Source organism: Simochromis diagramma, unplaced genomic scaffold, assembly GCF_900408965.1.
Source record: "Simochromis diagramma unplaced genomic scaffold, fSimDia1.1 OVJJ01000061.1, whole genome shotgun sequence".
Lineage (NCBI taxonomy): Eukaryota > Metazoa > Chordata > Actinopteri > Cichliformes > Cichlidae > Simochromis > Simochromis diagramma.
In genome coordinates this window covers 2802514-2824224 of record NW_024386945.1, presented here as the reverse complement: position 1 = coordinate 2824224, position 21711 = coordinate 2802514, and the positions used below count along the sequence as shown (strand labels likewise).

Here is a 21711-nt window from a genome sequence, read left to right as displayed (position 1 = left end):
AAGAACCAAGAAGATCTCTTTGGCACTCCTCTCCAGACCTCTTTATAGATTAATTGACAACACATTTTCTTCCATGTATTTTGGTGAGCTGACCTTTTAATTTATGTGGTTAAACATAAAAAAAATAAAAATCTTGTTAACATTCAGTTGGCTCTTGCACTGACTCACCCTGCACCACATTATATCTCACCCTCAAGCCAATGCTCAGCATACCTTGCCCCCGTTGTCCACTTTGCAAACAGCAGTTTATTACATTTTAACAGTTTCACCAACCCCCCCGTTTTGCTGTCGTATCAGAAACGGGGTCATCTGACCAACCACAAAACACTCAAATTCACACAGTTCACAAATTCCACAGGGGTAGACTGCTATCACCATGACAACGCAGCTTCTTGAAGTGGGCACCAGGACAGATAGAAAAGGCAGTGAAAACAATGAAATTACCTTTGCTGAAATCTGCAACCAATTATGGTGACTGCCAAGCAGCAAAAACCCCCACCACCATCGTGGTGAAAGGAAGCCAGCAAACGAAAAGAGCAAAATCTTAACTCTCAGAAACAAGCCTATTTTGTGTAATAGCTTACTGTGTCTGTGTTTTTGTGTGTGAGACAATTTCTGCATAAGCAATTTTTAAGTGTTTATCTGTATATGTGTGTCTGAGGACGATGAGAGCTAATTATTGTAAGAGAGGTTACTCAGGGAATTCTGCATTGAACAAAAGACATTGATTGCTGTGATTGCTGTAATCAAGGATCTCTCTGACACCTCAGAGTGAAGCAACACAAACATGGTGAAAGTAAAACAGGGAAAGACAAGAGGTCCTCAGCAGAAAAAAAATAAAAGAAATCATCCATCCTCTTGATGGGTAACAGAACAAGCCAGCTAACGAGGGAGGCAGTGTAGTCAGCCACTGAGACAGTCAGCATCTCTTAAAAGACCTACAGTTAAGCTGCTCAGCTGCCTTGCCTGTCCCAGTAGCCCTGCGGTGTTTAGTGAGAGGCAGATAAAACAAAGAGAAACTTCAAACGGTATGGCCCAAAAATAACAGCTAATGGAACAAGGCTGTGAAATGCCATGGTGATAATTATCCAGACTGCCTCTCTTGGCTAGAGAGCCAGATCACACACCCTGCACAGAATACATTTATTTATAGGAACAGCAGCTGAATGCTCCAGCCACAGTGTCACTGCTCTCCAGAGAATGACTTCAATCGCCTTTATGTGCATCGGCACTTGTGTAGTGCATCTCATATGTGAGTGTCTCTGTGTGTATTTTTTCCTGTATCTGTCTCACCTTCTAAATACTAAAGAAAGGTAAAAGAAAAAGTAGAATTTGCCATGTGATATTTTTTCCCCATTTTTTCCTCCATGTAGCTTCTACTGCTTCTGAGTGGGTCATGATATTTACCTCTGGAATGATGCCTTCTAGAAACAAATAAGATTAGCTTCTAAATAAACCTTTTTTCCCTTATTATGCTGTTTTTAAGATGCAGAAACGGTTCTTGGCAAAGTGGACGGACAGCTTTGCCAACAGCAGTGTTTTCTTTTCTCATCCTGACTAGAGCTGCTGAATTTAAGCCACTGTCTCCTTTTATAATTTCATCTCAGATTTTCATGTCTTGTTTATCAAAGATGCAACTGTTAATGTTGGTTATGTGTTTTCCCCTATTTATCTGACGTATCACGCATTAGTCTTCTAAATCAGCTCCAGGTATGGGGAAGTTTTAGGGAATTTTTACCAATTTTTTAATCTGTTTTCATTAGTGTTAGTGTCCATTTTGATCCATTCTCAAAAAGATGTGTACAACAAACTTCATTACTAAGAACATTGTCATGTCTCACACCATCTGCAGCTGCTAGTGAAGGTGAGCGACGTTCCAGACCTTTCTGCCGGCATCACCTGCTCGTTTGGCAACTTGACAGAAGTAGAGGGCCAGGTCAATGGCAACCAGATACTCTGCAAATCTCCTGCTGCTAAAGATGTCCCCCTCATCCCCACTGACCAAGGTAGATACAGAAAACAGACACGCATATATTACCATGTATGCAATGCCAGCTGATGAATGGCTTAGTTGTGAAAATGCTTATTTTCCTGTGCAGTCAACAATACGCTCATCAAAACACAGCCTTTGCTGGATTCTGATATGTCCCTCCCTCTCATTTACAAATCTCTGGGCTAACTGTTCAGCTGCACGTGTACAAACTCTGAAACATATTTAGTGATCCAGCACTCCCAGTTTATTCAGGGGCTGTCTAAATAACAAGCACCCACAGGATTCAGGTTGTTTTGCTGTGAACTGTGCTAACACATGACCCCGGCTACTTTAAATCTGCTTGAGGATCCAAATTAGATCCCCTGGCCTGTGGTCCAGCTACGTTGCACTTAATGTCTGGCCTTAGATTTGCCTAATAGGGGATGGACTAACACTAGTCCATGGTCTAACAGTAGACCATTCCCTATGGTCTACTCTTCAGTCAGGGATCAATTAGAGGGAGTAAGTTGATTTGATGGATTCCAGTCTTTGCATAGCCAAGGCATAGACAGTGTGTTTGCTCTTTACCTCCACTGGTACCTGATGAATTTGAAAGTTTGAAATTGGCTAATTTTATTGAACTCCACAAAACAAGCATGTCACATGACACCTTCTTTGGAATAAACAAGGAAGACTGCTTTTAGATCTGGTGTAAAGGTATGCCAATAACCTCTCTTATATGATTGTTGGAAATCTCATGAACTTCTATTGTAAATACAGGGCACAAATATATCACTCTGGCTCAGGCATTCATTTATTTGCAAATGCGTATATCATTGTGAATATTAACATCTGTTGTTTGACAATAAATGCCTCTTGTTTGCAAGGAAAGATGGCTGCAGGATAACAAAACTAAACTGCCTGAATAATATATAATATGTAGTGTATGGAAGTCAATGTGTGTTTTTGGGGGGTTGGTAATCCTCTTTCCTGTGAGTAAATGACAGACCTGTTTGCCCAGAACTCCCATGGGGACAAGTGCATCAGGCACTAATATGAACGTTCTCCCCCAGGTAAATGTCAGCCAATCCCCCCTGTAAGACCTTCCTCCATCCATCAAGCTATCCATCCAGCTGTTTATACCTTTGTTTTTACTTCACATGCTTTCCCCTGAGGCCACCTCCTCCTGACCTCCGTCACCTGTCCCCCTAGCAAGTCTTCTGTCTGTTGCACATCAACACTGATTGTGCCGTGGTGACTTGATCTGAAGAGAACAGAGGAAAGAAAGGAAGAGGGGGAGGGGAGATCAAGACTTGGAAGGTGGAGACTGATGGAAAATACAGGAGAGAGGCCAAATTAAAATACAATTATGTGAAGGGGCAGGAGAAGAGGTCAGGATAAACTGTGAAGACACTGAACTCGTTAAAGAAAATAGCTGGCACCCTTGTCCACTAAATAAAATGGTCTTAGATGAAGTTTTGTGCAGATATGACCTCTATATGACTTTATCAGATCCTGTGAGACAAATATGTACTAGTAGAAGTCTGTTATGTGCCTGCTATAGAGACTTGTGTGAAACAAATCCTGATTCCCAACAGGTGCTGTGGAGAGAACAGAGCACTAAGGGTCAGTCAGCCCTCCTACTCACTGAATGTCATCTGAAATTCAGGCTGCTCGACACATACAAACAGACACTTGCACATATTTATGGAGCTGGTGTTCTGATAGAGAGAGATAATGTGGCTTTTTTTTTTTTTTTACAAAACACAGTCAGAGCTCTGTTCAGCAAAGTGAAGGTAAATAAATTTGGATCTGATTAAATGGTTCTGTATGAGATTGAAATTCGGGTATTTAATTTTCACGGGCTCAATGCAAGCAGTACTCCTTCATGTTACATATTTAAATATATGCAATACTACACAAGAAATGCCTTTCTAAGTGATGTGTGTATGTGTGCTAACAACCTTCGTTTCAAAAATATTAATAAGCCTAAAACTAAAATCAGTCTGCTGTTCACAACTACGCAAACAATGCGAACATATTCACTGCTCTGTAACAGTAAAAGATTAAATAAAGGTTGATGTCGTGTCTCCTCTCTTTCAGATTGGTCAGGCGTTGAACTGAGGCTGAATTCTAAGGAGACCGGTCAGATGCTTATCAGCACAGAGGTCAAATTTTACAACTGCAGTGTCCACCAACTGTGAGTATCGCTCTCTGAGTCCATTCATTTTCTTTTTTTGACAAGAACAATGCCCAGAGCTGCTGTCCGAAACCACCGAATCAGTGCTGTGGGATTTTAATCAGAATTTGTCTTTAACGTTAGCCTGCCCCAGTCCCCCAAAAATATCCCCTGTAAAAATTAATGTAATCTGATCGCTTGCTGTTCCCCGCGGTCCACACAGGATGAATCTGTGTTGTGTTGTTAATGAAGCATTCTTTTCAAACATGCTGAACTACAAAACACTCTGCTTTCTGCCTAACAGGCCTTCTGTGGGGATTTCATGCCCATTTTCATGCCATGTCTGTCCCTGATTGAGTGATGTTGAATTGAATCCCTGGATTGGAGATCTTAGTGTCTGCGGTGCCTTTGCAATTGCTTGCTTCATTCCAGTGTGGCAGATTCTGTTTGTGTGAGATTCAAAGGCCTCATTGACTTGGGAGTATCACTGAATTGAGAGTAGTTGAGAAAGGGTATCACAGGGGTTCAGGAATCCTACCATGTCAAATTATCCTTTGACTCTCCCCTTGACATTAAAACAAAATGTTTTAGCCATTGTCTCCTTTGCTAGATAAAAGCAGGCAGTGTTACTCTGCATCTCTCTCTATGTGTTTTGTCTCCTTTCTCTTCATATTGCTGTTTGAGAACCTTGCCTGAGTAGCACAGAATGCAATTACCAACTCTCACATCAGCTCAGTTAATCACTGATGACAAACAGAGTGCACACACGCGAAGAAATATGCATACATTTGAAAAGGGCATACACCATCCTTTCAGTAATGCCACCTCCTATGTTACTTCCCTCTTATTGCACATATCGTTCCCTGTATATTCCTGATAGTGAATCAGCCCGATTCATTCAAATTAGGCTTCTTGACAGAGATCACTCTGATGATTTTTGCCTCAGTGATAATATTTCACAATGAGCATATGTGCAAAAAGGAGACAACGAAAGAGAGAACCAGTTGTGACAACCGCCCCAGCCCACCCCTTTTGAACAACTGCTCAAAAATACATAGCACAGTAAAATCTCATCACAGTCTATTAAAAGTGAGTGCTGTGCTTGCCTTGGTTTGCTTTAGTAACATGCAGAATAGCATGTCTTGTACCTAGTATTTTCCCATCAACTGGTTTTCTTTGGCCATTCTTGTTTTGACTCATCTCACCTTCTGTTCATCTATATAGTTTCTATATACAGTGTTGGAAAGTGCACGTTTATCCTCATTACTGCTATCTTACTAGTATAACACTCCACCTCTCCATCTCTCTCTTTCTTATTGTGATTGTGGTGTCCTATTCACACATGTCACACGTATTAATATATGGTAGAGGAAAATGTATGCAGGGAGAATTTGGCCTAGCAGCTATTAGGTACTGTGCCAACCACAAGGGCACAACAACAGCAGGTGCCCACTTGGGACATGAACTCATTTCCTATGTGGTACTTCCCCCTACTTTGGCAAACTCGTTGTCCCTCCTTGACTGCAATGTTCTTTTTTTTTTCCCCTTTCACTCAGTGTGTGTGCATGTGTGTGTTTGTGTGTTCCTGCAGGTGTCTGTCATGTGTGAACAGTGCCTTCCGGTGCCACTGGTGCAAATACCGCAACTTGTGCACCCATGACCCCTCCAGCTGTTCCTTCCAGGAGGGACGGGTCAACGCTTCTGAGGTTGGTGGAGCACACATGCACAGACACACGGACTTATAACCTAATCCATCTTTTCCTCTCTCTCTTTCACCCTTCCTTGTGCATATTTGCACTTGGTTTCTTTCTACCTGCCTCCTGCACTGCGTTTCAGCTCTGTGTCAGCCTCGGGGCATGTCTTCAGAAAGACAGCCATCTAAGCTTTTCTATTTCTGAAGTGGTGCTACTCATTCAGAGCTCTTGTTCTCTGCAATAGCAATTAACAGTCTATTATCCTTGGAGTTACTGAGCTTAACATGTCTTAACAATGACACAAGATCATTTTGACCACATCAATAATGATCATTATGTCACTAGCTATGCACATTTACACTACTGGGATTTTAAGTGTTTGCCTTTATTCATTTAAACCCATTCACTTGTATTAAAAGAAACTTGTTAATAATCCCTCTTCTGTACATATATGAGTAGCCCGCTTGCATTGCCTCAGTTCATATGTATTTGCTGTGCATGGCACACAGAGCTTCAGTGTTAAGATTAGATGCAGTACTCACAATTATGAATTAAGACCAGCCTTTATCTATGACATGAGTAACAGCTATTTTATTTTAGCAACCCTACAATCTAAAGGTATATTTGAATATCACCTTATGATATTGTATCTATGCTTTAATTGACTTGAGATGTAAAGATTCACAAAGCTAAAGGCCATTAAGAGTGAAGCTTCATTGTGTAAAGCCATAAAGGCAGTTTTCTCAGAGTATTTCAAATAGCAACGACCTCCATTATTACTGAATACTTTAAACCACTGACTACTGATACCATTCTCAGTTTTGACGAATTGAGCAGTTTCATAATTCCTCTCTTGAGAATGTGTATTTCAACGCAGCTCATAGCTTTCCAAGGTCACAGAAATCAGTTATAAATTCTAACTCAGAATTAATTTCCACATTAATTCCACATATTGTGTTTCCTACTTATAATCATTCTCCTTTTTCACCATTATTGCAAAGTTCTTTTGTTCTCCTTGTCTTGCTAAACATGAAAGTGGAACGTTTTTCTTTTTTGTGGACCCTCTCTGCTTTATCCTTCCAGGACTGTCCCCAGCTAGTGCGCTCTGAGGAAATTCTGATCCCAGCAGGCGAGGTGAAGCCTATAACCCTGAAGGCCAAGAATCTGCCACAGCCCCAGTCTGGCCAGCGGGGCTATGAGTGCGTCCTGCACATCCAGGGGGTCAGCCACCGAGTCACTGCCCTCCGCTTCAACAGCTCCAGTGTACAGTGCCAGAACAGTTCGGTAGGTTGTGCGGTGCCTTTTCACATTGAGACAATATGAGTGCAATTGATGATGTGTAATTTGATTTGTCTGTAATTCTCCATTATATAATTACGCACACATTTTAAATACTGTATACAAAAACAGATAATGGCCTGAATCCCATACCATGTGTATGCTTGTGTGTGTGTGTGTATGTTATTTAGTTAGTGGAGAAATAGTAGCCATCATCATAGATAATTATACAGAAGAAGACTGTAGCACGAGTTTGCCTTCAGAAGTCAATATACTGCTGACTTCTGTAGTATATTCCCAGAGGTACCACAGGCATGCATGTTTTACTTTCCAGTCTTTCGCTCTCTCCTGCACACACACAAACACAAACACAAAAACACACTTGGGCAATGAAAGTCAGGCTAGAATTAAGCGCATGGGAGGCAGTTAAGCACAGCATCAATAAAGGCCAGAGGGAAGCTCAAGCTCCTGCCCAGCTGTCCCATATCTTGTGGCTTTTCACTTTGTCAGCTTCTCAGATACTGAGATGATGTAAGTATGGGGTAATATTGGAAGGACACAGTACTGTCTCCACTAGGGTTCACGGGGATTCGAATTCCCAGACTTCCCATTGAAATCCTCCTCTCTTTTCTGCTTCTATCCCAATCTCTATCTCTTTCTCCCTCTTCATCACTCTGTGGCCTCTAGTATCTGTATGAAGGAATGAAAATCAGTGAGCTTCCTGTGGATTTCTCAGTGGTGTGGAACGGCAACTTTATTATTGACAACCCAGAAAATATTAAAGGTAAGAACAAAAGATGCTGATGTCAATATCTGCTAGAAAATAGGATGGACGCTGTCATTTTTGGGATATTTTTGTTGGTGCAAATATTCCATTTTTTTGTGAGAGGTCACAAAAGCATTTGTATGTATTCATGTCAAATCATTTGTAGAGTATTTGAGAAATTTGAAAAATATTTTACTCATAGCAGACTATCTACCAGTTTTCCTTTTAACAATAACAGCAATACTTATTGGTATGTTCACTGTATTGCCCATGTCATCCAACAGTGCACTTGTACAAGTGTGCAGCCCAGCGGGACAGCTGCGGCATGTGTCTAAAGGCAGAGAGGAAATTCCAGTGTGGCTGGTGCAGTGGTGAGGGAAGGTGTACACTGAGGCACCACTGCCCCCCCATCAACCCTTACACAACCCGCTGGCTGAACCTGTCCAGCAAGAATGTGAAGTGTACCAACCCACGCATCACTGAGGTCAGTACCTATAATCCCTCGTCTGTCCTTCCTACCTGCCCACACAGATCCAGCGGTCGATCGATATGTAATTATCAGCTTCCGTTGCAAGGTGTGTCTTGCATCTTGTCACAGTTCTTTCACAGAGGGTCATGAGGCGCTCAGCTGAGACTGTAGAAGTATACTTAAAATTCAAAGTTAACAGCTCAGACAGCTTAAAACGGCTTAATAAGACATTGTCATCTGTGCCAGTGGCAAGGCAGTTACAAAGTGAAAAACCTGTTCTGTATTCTCCAAAGCACATCATGATCACTAAATTGCAGCAGAATAAGAATGCACTTGACTCTGGCATGCTGTTTTTTAACATTTAAGTTGAAGCGGTAATAGCGGGATTCTTGAGAGATGGATAGGACCTCTGATAAATTAAAATTTTTATCTTGTACAAGATAGAACAAGGTGTTGCATGAGAAGCAGCTGTTCTACTCTACTTTGGTTTTGTGTGGACTCAGAAAGAATGAGAATAAACCTTCAATAGGCTCCCTACTGTGCTTGGCCCACCAAATGCCTGCACATCCTTAAATGTTTGTTGCCTTTCTGTCTGTCCTTTTATCTTGCCTTTTCTTTTTCTGTGTTTATCTATCTTTATTTGCTTAAAAGCAAAAATTATATGTATGGCTGTTTATGTACCTGTGCGGCTGTATGTGTTATACTCGCAGGTTCTTATTCTTATGAGAGTTCTTTTCATCTTCAGGACTTATCCAAGGGCAAGGACACACAAATACATGCACACGCACACACAGACACACATGCACGCACAGAAATAGAGCTTGAGATTTGTAGTTTTAAAGGGCTGTCTTTTTGACATCTGCTTTCTCTTTGTGCATAGGCACAGCTCCCTGCTCATAGATTTTAATGTCTTTTGTCCTCACACAAGGTTATTCCAGCCCTTTGAAAGTTTCTTTGGCACCAATAACTGTTAAAAAGGGAATTTCACAAGCAAGTAATCGTAGTTTTTTTTATTTAAATTATCTTTGCATCCATAACCAAGTGAATGAGCGGTGCTCCTTCTTGTTTTTTCTGTCATGCTGAATTTTCGCAGACATGACTAGAACCCAATAGCTGGATGTCCTCCACATCAGCAAGATCGGGATCATGACCTGGAAGTGCTTATTTGTTTTCCACAAGCAGACCTTTGCTTACTCAAAGCCCCCACTGTCGGTCTGCTGTCACAGAGGAGTCAGGCCAGGAGGGACAGACTATTTAATTAGCTTGGTAACACACCAGTGCATTGTGGTTAACCTACCAGACCTATCTGCCTCCACATTTATTCATTTAGCTTCTTTTTCCTCCACTACATACCCACATGTAACTCTAGCCAATTAAAAACTGAAGCTAACAACTTGGGTAATTGATTTGCTATACCACACGCAAATAATCACGAAAAATAGGCAAGCTGATGAAGTCCGACCGAACTTCTTTTTTCTTTTCCCTGCTGTCTTATACCTCCATGTTTTTTGTTCTTGTGTCTCTGTGTTTAACTGTTTCTGACTCTTTTTGCCAAATTACATCCATTATGATGAGTTTGAGACTTTGACACATCATGCAATGGGACTTGCAATAGTGAAGAGCACAAAAGAAGCAATAAATAAAACATGTAACCAAAAGTAAGCTTAAACATTGAGAACCTTGCATTACTATATCTATACTGCATCCATCAGTTGTCCAATGTTTAAGCAATGATGTCAAAAGCAAATCTGAAAACTACAGAATATAACAAACCGGTTTTGAAATGACATGGCAAGCCAAAGGAAAAAGCTCACAGAGGAAATGACTGGCATAATTATTATTTTTATATTATTCTTCAATTAGCACTTCTATCAAAAACCAGTGATTGACAATATATTACAGAAGCAGAGCTACACGGTCAGTCTTTCCGTTTAAGTGGAAGAAAAATAAAAAAACTACACTTGTGAATGTATGAATGGTTTGGGTGAGGTGAAACGATTCAAGTAAGACAACAAAAGACTGAGGGGGAGATGTAAAGTCATCAAAGGTGGGAAGAACAAAGGAGCCGGGGAGTAGGGGGGAAGTTTGGGCGTGGGGGGCTCCTGAGGCCAATCTAAAATCAGATCTGTTTATGGCTGTAGGTGGCAAAATCAACTCTGCGTGAGCATGTACTTCAGACAGACACACCTATTTTCTACTCATCATTGGTAGTGAAGCCGGCGCTCATCATTCGTGCGTCGTCCTAGCACCCCCCCCCCGCCCCCACCCCCCTCCCGTCTCTCAGTGATTACAGTTTCTTTAAGAAGCCGACATCCCCCTGTTGGGCTGAATTTATTAATAAATTTGGTTTTGATTGTATGCACCAAAGCCCCCATCAAGAGCTGATTTGTATACATACTAACACATTAGTAGATGTGCCTTCCACAAGATAGGCCTTTTGAATAATTAATGTTTCTATTAAGTGCCATGGTGCCTCCCACCACGGGCCATTAATATTGAAGAGATGTAAGCCCCTGCTAACAGCAGAGGGAACAACATCAAATGAAGCTGGGAGTTAGATGGGCATATGAAAGGCGTTTCCTCAATACGCTTCGGCCGTGGTTTCTGTATGAGTTAACTGTATAGCAAAGAAGCTCTCCTGCCTCTAGTGACAGTAAATATAAACATCTAGCTTTAGCCTTAGGAAAGAAAAAAATATGGGATTCCTTTTTTCTCTTTCTTCCTCAAACATGCAAGTGAATGCATGCTTTTTGTTGATATTTTGAACTCCACGGGGATAGCAGGCCTGTCAGCTGTTATCAGACTACAACTGAACTCTGCTTACTGCTGTAACCCCGAGAGTGCTTCTGTACTGTATGGATGCTGACCTTTATTAAATCTGCCAGCTGAAGAATAAAATATTGCTCAGCACCCCACAGATTCACATGCAAACCAGATGATAGGTTACAATTCCCCATTCAAATCACAGGTCTTGTTTATTTTGTTTTTTTTTAACATAGTCTTCTTCTTTTGTTTTTTACTTGTTTTCAGCTCATTTTCATTGTAACCAATATGTCTTAGCCTATTACAAGACATTCAAGACTCTATAAAGTATTTAGGATGCAGTTTGTTCTGGAACAAGCGATCAGTGGGGTTTTATCAAGCCCATTAAATGCTTCTCACAATTAAATGTGACATGCTAGAATTAGTCTGAGCTAAGAATTAGTCTGAGTGGCAAGACAAAGAGATTATCTGCAAGCTTCTAAATGATATCAAAGGTTGTTTAATTTCAAAAGCCAAACATAGAGCTTTGGGAAAAACAGAAATCTCCCACTGTGGTGTTTTTAAGGGCATAAAAAGATCGTATCCTATATATCTAAGCTTTATTGAAAGTAGATAATAATGAACATACAGTAGATTTTTTTTCATATTATAGATTTTAATAGTAAATGAGGTGATTAAATATTATTATTGCTGAATTCCACCGGGCTCGGCCAGCTGCCGTAGTTACAGTGACATGCTTGGCTTGCATAGCCCGAAGGCAGCTCGGTTGGTGTAGTGCACTCTGCTCTATGTATTGAGTTTAGCATTGGCTGCATCAGCACTTCTTTCCCCGCCATTACTTCAGCTGAATATGTCAGCACCACGCTGACAGACAGCCCCAGGTTATTCACATTGAAGCCCATTTTTCTCTGTTGCCATAGTTTTTGTTATTTCTCAGAATACCAAGGTGTCTTCTCAAAACTAGCCAGCATTTTTTTTTCTGGAAATTGATTTCTTATACATCAGAATGTCTTTTTTTTTTTTTTTTTTTTTTACTTAAGCCATGCATTTTTATCTCTAATGATTCTAGTGTTTTTTCATTTATTCTTTTCATGGTCTTTTAGCCAGAGAGAGATACATTATGCCAGAGCGACTGCATGAGTAGGAGCAGGGAGAGTGGCTTGCAAGCTGACTGCCTGTTTGCTGGGAATTACCCTCTATTGACAGTGTGACAATGCCAGGCGGGCAGCAGCACTGCTGCTAAAAGGATTACATAGGGAGCATGGCATGGCAGCACTGGGTGGGAAAAGGGAGCTGGGGCAGAAGGGCGTGTGTGTGTGCATGACCAGCAACGCTTCCTTTTCCCCTTCTGAAATACAGTTTGGTAAAGCAAAACAAGCAAACTAGAGGAAGAGGAAGATGTGTCACATAGCCTGGGGAGATAAGATGATGGATGGGAAGGAAACAAAGAAAGAGTGATGCAAACAAGATAATTTTGCAGTGAAATATAAACACAAACCTATGCTACCAGATGATAGTATATAATGTTGACTACTTTTATTGTAGTCAGCATTGTGATTGGCAATCAAATCAGTCTTGTAAACAAAAAAAATTCTTTATAGATCTGGTTCCTTTGTATGTGTTAGAAATGCAGACACAAAGACAAAGAGCAGAAGTTCTCTTATGCCTCACAGCCTGGTGCATCTTGAAGTGATAGTTTTTTCCATGATCCAGGTGAATCAAGGCTCTGTCTGTCAGTGGGGAACTCAGTGAAATGGGTTTTCTGCGTGAACTGGACTATCGTCATGTCCTTCCACTATGGGAAGTGTCCATTTCAGTCTCTAAGTAGAAGGAGGAGGACTCCCAAGCTTTTAGCATGCCCGTCTGTGATACAGCACTGCTGTCCTGTCACCGTCCCTGCCTCACCTGTCACCCGTCTTGTCTGATGGGACTGAAACGGCGTCCACTTTCCCCCCTCTGCTCACCCCATTTTCACTCTTCTTTCTTCCATTCCCTTCCTCTTCGTGCTTTTCCTTTCTTTTTTCCCCCTCCCTTGTTTTCTCACAGGCCCTCACGTTGCTTATGTAACCATCACTAAGTCTACTCGAATAGCTGCTGCCATCGCCTGACATGGATATATTTAGCCATTATGTTCCCCCCTTCTATACCCTGCATGCCCAAGCAGTGCTAAAAGATTCATGTATTCAGGCCCCTCAGGCGTTGCAGTGACACACTTACTTTACATCCAGAGCAATTAATGTCCACTGAATCTAGATTACAATGCCAGCATCCCACACGGAAGCCGCAATGCCCTAGTGGGTGTTGGGGGTGGGGATAGAGGGTGTACAGCAAGTCTTAAAGGGTTGCCATCACGTGGGGGTTTGCAGTTCAGTGAGCGGGTACAACTGACTCTTGTTTTTTCCCTTCTGCTTGCATGGTCAGTAATAGCGTATTGATTGTTTGCATAGCAGCCCCACACAGCAAAGTGACAGTCTATCCTCCCTGCTGCCCTCCTCTCTTGGTTTTTCTGTATTCCTTTGGTGACTGCACAGTTTTGCCTACTCTCTTGGTCTTTTTTTTTTTTTAACCTTTTTTCCATTTCACTCTGTGTTCTCGTTTTTGCTTTTACTCCTCCTCCTTATCTTGTCCTCTTGTGTTTAAATGGCTGTGTGATGGCCAGGTTGGTGCCTCAACAGGACTCTGCAGCACAGAAGGCACTGTGCCACCCTGTGCCAAGGTCATGCTGGGCAGCCATATTGCATTTTATGAGTAGGTGGTCTTCACTAATCATTAGTATCCCCCCTTGTTAGATTTAACATCCATGTTAAGCAGGGTAGATTCTGAGCAGGTGGCTTTGCTGAGTGTTAAAAACAGTTTCGTCTTTATCCCAAAGTTCCTTTTTTTTTTTTTTAAAAGATTTGCTGTTGCAGGAGAACGAAATTGCAAAAGAAAAAAAACCTTTGTATTCACTGGTGATTATGTATGCATGGTGTGTGGATGGGTATAATGCCACATTTTAACAAGAAGAGCTGCAAAACAAGTGTCATTAGGTGCTGTTGTGATTAGAAGTTGCTCTTGGCACAGTGACTCATGGCATGTTCTGACATTTTGTGGATGTAGGACTGGGGAGTACACTTAATTGCTTTTACAGCCACCTGGACCAAAAGATCATATTTACCCTTGAGCACATACAGAAACCTGTACGCATTTATGTGTTTCTATAAACCCGCCGCATCCCTGAAGACAAAAACATCATTTGACGTCTAGTTTCTCTCCAACGTTATAGGTAACACCAGTGGCTGGACCCCCAGAGGGAGGCACCCGGGTGACCATCCATGGCACAAACCTTGGTCTGGCTTTCTCAGATATGGTCGGCAATGTAGAGGTGGCAGGAGTGAGGTGTACCCCTGTAGAGGATGGCTACATCATTGCTGAACAGTAAGTGATCCAAACAGGAATGATCATTTCAAAACTATTGCTAATACTTATTATTGATGGATAACTACACAACATTTAATTATAGACAAACACAATTATTCCTTCAAGTTAACTGAAAACACGACGTTTCTTCCAACCAACCCTCCCAGTTTATAAGCAGATCTCATTTGCAGAAAGTGTATATGTACATTGTATGTAATAACAGTTATTTATAGGAATTGCTGCACATGGTGTGGCCATATGATGCCCTCTCACTTGCTAACAGTAGCAAAATATTCTAAATGGACTATATTTGCTGTTCCTACAAGTGTATAAAAATAGCAAAAAACAAAAAAAATGACAGATTGACCGAAGTTTTAAGTATTTATTCAGTAACTTTTAAAAAAATTATTTATATGATAATTTATTTCATGTTCTTTTATTTAATTAATATTGAACAATGCATAGGGATGCATTCAATCCGTTATTAACTCTCATAATAGCATGTATCTAGCCTTAGGTTTTGATACATTATTTATGTGCTGTAACAGCTAATAAGCTCTAAACTATATATGTGTGTTGCACAATCTCCCGCTTTAATGAAGACTGGAGCAGGTCCAAACAGTCTGGTCTTGACATTGCTGTTTTCCCTCCCTGCAGCACAGTAGCCCAGTTCTCTCTGTGTAGCTCATCTAGTCAGCAACAATCCCATAACAGCTGTGTGTGTTTACTTGTGTTTACCTCCTTAATTGTCCCATGCTGTGTGTGCATCATGGTAAAGTCTGTCCCGTTCACCCTGAACTAATGAAACGTGGCCCATGCTTCCCAACTTGTCCACCACCCCCTTGGCTAGACACACAAACGTGTGTAGACTTAAAGACCCAGTGCCCCATGGTTGTTTAATCTCAGGTTGTGTGAGCCCTCCCAAGATAAATGTATAGATAGTGTGTTAGTTTACCCTAAAAATATATATTTACATATTTAGACTAGGGTTAGGTTGAGTTGCCTTTGGGAATTGAGCTTCATTGTTGAGGGAAAGGCAATACTTCATTATAAAAAAAACTATTCTATTAGGATTTTTAAGCATTTTATGCAGAAGGAACAAAAATACACATTATGGAGCAATTACAGGTTAGATAATTGTACCACGGAAAATCAATAGGATATGAGGAATAGTCTATTAAAATAGTACAACATTGCTATTGTAACCTTTATTATTGGACCCTTCAGCCACCACAGCTCCCTAGAAATTTTATTATAATATTTATAGTTTTCTTTAGGAGAGACAGGTACTCAGAAATAATTGGCTTTTCTTTCAGTTAAAGTGAAATTCTCTCCCTACTGACTTTAAATCAGTAAGAAAATGGTGTTAAGAATGAAATGTATAGCAATTCACTAAAAAAGATGACAGGCATGAACCCACATGTGAATGAACCCACACACCAACACCCATGCAGCCTATCACTGTCATGGTTCTCAGAGGAGCCTTTAACCCTAATTTTTTTCTTTGACCTACTTGTGCCCTCAGAAAGAGAACAGCGAAGCGGGATGCCATTGCTATAAGTCGCATAGTTTCACTTCTGCATGGTGTTACAAAGACATATCTCGCAGTCACATGTGCACACTTGCTACTACTGTTTACTGTGATGCGGTAATAAAGTAGTAAAGCTATAACAGCTCACATGGCATAGAGTATTTCTGTGGTTCCTTGCCCTGCATTGAGTAGCTGTATAGCTGTAATTAAAATCCACTTGGCTGTAGGAGACACTTTGTGTGCAGCACACTGATCTGACAGCACTTTAATGCGATTGGGGACAAGCTGGGGAATTCATTTATATGGCGGGTAAAGAAAAAAAAAATTGACTGTGCAAAATTAAAAAACTAACCTATAACCTCTTAAGTCCAACTTTGAAGGAGATGAAGTCGTCCAGATGATATACTGAGCTGGACTTTTATTCAGCACCTTTGGATTGTATTTTGCCTCTAGGTTCATTATGCGCATGTCCTTAGCTGACTGTTGGTGTTTGTTTTGAGTCTTAATTCAGTCATCAGCCACCTTATGATGGACTGGACTGTACAAAAAAACATACATATTTATGTGTCTTTTATGTTACTACTTCAGAGGTGTGTGTGAAAGCTACTCCTGCTTTGAAGAAAAAGTCTGAACTTTTGTTTGTTCCTTTTTTCCAGCTGTCAAAAAGTACTTTTTTAAGGGCTGAGACTATTCTGCGGCATATTTTGTTGTAGATTCCAAACTGAAACCTTATTTGTATGAATGAATTTTAAAAGTAACCTGCAAGTTTGTTTTTTTTTTTTTTAGCAGACTTAATTGCGAAGATCCACAGAGAAAATGAATGATAAATTTAAAAAAAAACAAACACAAAAAACCCAACTTATTATCATAAATCTGCAACTTTGCAAATGGCCAGTACAGTTTTGCTTTCAGGTAGGAAGCAAGCGAGTCTCTGTTTTTGTGAGGTGCAGTAAGAGGATATTATTAGGTTTGTCAGCAAGTAAATCCTCCTTTAGCTACACTCGTCCACATAGCTCATCCAACAAAGCTCTCAAAGTCATTTGTTGTAATTCAGATCATCAGTGCTGGAGAAACAATACATCTGCTCTGCTTCATCAGCTCCGCTCCTACCTGCCCCTGCCATCTGCTCCCCCACATATTCCATCTCTCTTTCCACACTGTGATTGCTTCTTGTACTTTATTACTCCCTGGCACCAGCGATCAATAGACGCTCTCATTTTATTATGTCATTCGATCTAGTCACCTGCAGTGCTGGGAGATACCTGATCACATGATATGATGGAACGGTATTGATCTTGCTGCATGATTAACATTAGTCTTGCTGTACTGGCAGAGCACCACCACTGTTGGGGAGGGCTAGCTGTTAGTGGGAAATTTACTACATTCAGGTGCAGCGTGCTGGAGTGCCAAAAGAGGAGCAGACATGGTCTCATTTAAAGATTGTCATCGATGTCTGACTGTGTCATGTAATGAAATGAATGAAACTACAAAAAATATTGTAATTAGAGCAGAAGATATATCAATATCAAGCAGCGAAGTGCTTTGAATATTCTTTTCTACAACGTTGCTTAAGCATTAAATCATGACGACCATGTTTAAGTTTGATGTTACTTTTTTATAAAAAATTGAATTCCCGCTTCAAGTATGGGAGTAAACTTCTGTTCCTGAAGTCATTTTAATTGGAAACTCATTTTAACTGTCTTTTGCAGGATCGTATGTGAGATGGATATGGCCCATGCGGACAGTATGCCGGGTCCAGTACAGCTCTGTGTCGGAGAGTGCAAACCAGAACTCCGGGCTCGTTCCTCACAGCTCTACTCCTTTGTGGTATGAGTGTAATTAAACTCCATTTGTATTGTATTCTGAAATAACACTTGTGATCTAGTCAGTATATGGCTAAAAAGAATCTATGTACAACTAACTAAATATATTATATAACTAAATATATATATATATAATTATATATTATTAATTATATAAATAGCCATATACTTAGTATATTTCCAACTTTTATGTACAGTCTGTGTGTACTTGCGATCCTCACACACTCGCACACATTTCCTTTTCTCAGATATCTGCTGTCTACCTGACCTGCACCTAACAGTTAATCTGCTTTCTCATTAGCACTCTCTCACACCTTCACAATTAGCACTCTTTTAACTATTAACAGCAGTCAGTAATTACTGCTGTTGTTTTCAGAGTACCTGCACTATCCTGCATGCTGGATGTCACACGTCGCTGTCAGTTTTGAGTTTTGTCAGCATGATGCTCTTGGCTCGGTAACACAGGCTTGGCCACTTTTTCTCACCAGTGATACGGCTGCTACTCTGGGAAGCAGTGGAATTCCTCTGAGATTACTTCACAGAGCTTAGAATTGGCAACGCTTACAATTCCCTTCTATTGCAGTGCACCTAAAAAGACTGCATCATCACAGGAGCATTCTTCAGACAAGACATATTCCCTACGTGACCTTGTAGACAAAGGGACATTGTAAATGACAGTGTGCATTTAGTCGCTTTTAAAATGGTTGTTTTATGTTTGTTCAGATACAGGTGTGTGCACACAGATGCTTTTATGTGTGTACGTGTGTTCCTGTGTATGTGTGCTGTCTACTTGAATATTACTCCATCTGTCTGTGTGACAGCATCCTGGCTGCACGCCGCTGAAAGCATTCGTTATTTTCAGATTGTCTTTAAAAAAGCTTCACTCAGATACAACCCAGCAATGCAGGGCACGCAGTAGTGGAATCTATAAGAGGACACTAAGGCTTTATTGTACTGCAGTTCACTGCCATCACTCTGACAATGCGAATAACTGTAATTTGCTGGAAATTAGTGATAACACTGAGTGTTACAACAGAGATGCTCCCCTGCTTACTGTAAAACGCATCTATCTTTTAATCTGTCTGCTGGTCTCGTGTCATTTCTTCCTGTGCCTTTCCCCTCATTTTAAATGACTCTGACAGTCTGTCTTAATGTCTCTCTTTCTGCATCTGTGGTTTTTTGTTTTGTTTTTTTAGACTCCAACTGTCACAGGCCTGTCTCCTAGAAGAGGTCCAGAGTCTGGGGGCACTAAAGTAACTATAATGGGAGAAAACCTCGGTGCCGGCAGCAGTGTCAACGTTAAGTTTGGAAACCAGACATGCGAGTTCTTTGGGTGAGATGTTAATCTCCAACATAATTGTCCTGCATATGTGCTGCTACAGAGTCTGCAGAATGAGGAAATGCACATCATGGTGGAAACACTAAACGTTTATGTTGATATTGTGGAGTTAAACTAATCCAGTCACCATAAATGCCATGAATTTCCATACATAGCACAAATAGCAGTTTCTCATAGTATAAAAATGATTTGAATTAGTTTAGCTAAGTTTTTGCCCTCCAGCATAACTGTCAGAAAATGTTGGCTATATGGCATGCTATTAGCAATTTTTAAGAGTAAATAAATAAATAAAACAACAGCTTGTGTTGTCAAGATAGTGATTTATTCACATTAAATAAGCAGCATTTCTATGTCTTTATCCTTTTGTTTTGGGTTTTTTTGTCCTTTGATATTATACTGCGAATACCCCCCAAGGGGAACCTCTTTATACCTTTGTTAAAACTTGTGTAAATTCTAATAAGGTTTTGATGACCTACTGCATCAAACCTTGTAATAATATCTTCCTTTTTTTTTATCTAGCCCCATCCTTCTCATTCTCTTCATTCTCCCATTCCTAATTAGTTTATCTGTTCTCCCCCATCCCTCAATTTTTTTTAATTCTCAGTCTTGCAAGTTGCTTCCATTTCTCTACACCCATCCCTCCTGCCGTCTTTTAGTTACTCATACATGCCCTCTTTCTGATTTCCACTCCTGGAGGCACCTATTTTAAGCCCTGCCACAGTATTCTGACTGTAATGTTGTAAGGTTCAGGAGTCAAGTAAACTTTAATGAGATATGGGGCTAATTACAGCTTCTTCACTGTATTCCTGTCATGGGAGAAAGAGGTAGATGTGGGCCTGTTCTACTACAAGCACTCTACTAATGAATTTGGACAAATTCTGAGGGTTTGTGTGTAGATCACAAAGTCTTGTACAGGGAGGAGAAAGCATGTTTTAGAAGGATGTATGAGAGCTGAAAGTACTGACTGCATGTTAATGTGCACTGAGTGCACCTGTTCGTCATGTTTTGAGTGGGATAATTACAGAACAGGTCTCACAGAAAAAAATAGTATGTTTTTTTGCTCATATAAATCAAGTTTGTGTCTTCTCATATTCATTCGTTTTGCTACAGATTTATAGAGGTGTTCTTATTTTTTTGTGTAGAAGGACAAAGACAGAGATAGTGTGCTACTCTGCCCCTTCTCTGTCTGGAGTCGGCCCAGTTCAGATCAGCGTCAGCGTGGATCGTGCCCAAATCAGAGAGAGCCTCACCTTTGAGTACACAGAGGACCCTACTGTACAGCGCATTGAACCAGACTGGAGCATTGCAAGGTATGCACATTCCTCAGATTGTATGTATGAGAGTTTTATTCGTGTCCTCAGCTACCAGCCTTAAGCTTTTGACACGTAGACAAGAATTTCCCAATCCAAAGCTTTAGAGCCAATCAGTCCAAGCCAGCAACAATAAACAGACAAGTCAATATTGCATTTTCAATTACTGTTCGGTTCTTTTCCAATTAGTCTGGAATTGATAGAAGAAGTGAAGCTCACTGATTGGAGAGGATGGGCACTTTTGAGACTGAGATTCTCCTACTGAATGCAGTGTCGATCCATGTGTTGAACGTCTTTGGCAGATAGATACACAGACATAGAAGACTACTAATTAAAAGGAGGAGAGGGATGAAGATGAAACAATGGCATAACAGAACAATGTGCTATCAGAGGTGTGAGTCCACAACAGATGGCGTGAGCTTAGAGATGGAGAGTATGGTACACTGCAGCAAAGTCGTGACAACACAAAGGGAATAGGAGGAATAACGAAGGGAGAAACTGATAGGAACCACATATCTGTTTTGCTTTCTTTGTGTTTCGGAAGAGAAAATAAATTAAATTTCCATCTAATTCCATTTTAAATTACACAGTGTGAACTGATTTTCAATGTCTCAAAAATTGGAGCTCAAATTGTGTAGAAAGACAGAAAGAAAAGCGAGCACGGAGCAGTTATTTTGCATAGTTGCTGAGTGTATAATCTATGGACGCACACGGTCTGTCCACAGTAACTCACTACTGGTACAGTGATCTTTACCCTAAACCTTTATTCAGCAAACCACATTGACAAGTGCAACAGAAAAACCATTTTTAACAAATCCAACCAGCTACAGGAGGGCTGGGAATTCAGCAATTTTCCACCTCCTCTGTTTATGCATATTAATATATTTGAGCTGTCTGTTTTTTATTTATTTTTTTGCGCTACTTGATTGTGAATAGTAAAAACATAAAAAATGCATCTCTAATCACCATCTTCCATGGGCTGTTTTGTCCCAAATTAACCTTTAAATGGCTTTTGATATGAAGCTTTTTGTTCCCCAAGTGATGGGGAACACTTTGAAGAAACAGATCAGAGTTAGAAAGTTTACAATAGGCTTTGGACTGCTGCGGGTCTTTTTCTCAGATATTCTCTTTCTTAGTCTGCACAAAATGAAAGTCGGATCTGACAAACATGATTATAAAAACTCCTGT

At 40.6% G+C, this 21711-nt stretch overlaps 1 protein-coding gene across 4 annotated transcripts in view; it reads left to right on the top strand.

Moving 5' to 3' along the window:
- plxna2 (plexin A2) overlaps nucleotides 1-21711 on the top strand; it is a 159480-nt gene that overhangs the window by 102621 nt on the left and 35148 nt on the right. For all 4 annotated transcript variants that reach the window (XM_040038137.1, XM_040038135.1, XM_040038136.1 and 1 more), the window contains 10 exons: nucleotides 1853-2006; nucleotides 4076-4172; nucleotides 5743-5857; nucleotides 6929-7129; nucleotides 7811-7907; nucleotides 8174-8373; nucleotides 14387-14538; nucleotides 17761-17878; nucleotides 19071-19207; nucleotides 20356-20523. In XM_040038137.1, coding sequence (XP_039894071.1) covers nucleotides 1853-2006; nucleotides 4076-4172; nucleotides 5743-5857; nucleotides 6929-7129; nucleotides 7811-7907; nucleotides 8174-8373; nucleotides 14387-14538; nucleotides 17761-17878; nucleotides 19071-19207; nucleotides 20356-20523 — 1439 coding nt within the window. The remainder of the gene's footprint in view (nucleotides 1-1852; nucleotides 2007-4075; nucleotides 4173-5742; nucleotides 5858-6928; nucleotides 7130-7810; nucleotides 7908-8173; nucleotides 8374-14386; nucleotides 14539-17760; nucleotides 17879-19070; nucleotides 19208-20355; nucleotides 20524-21711) is intronic.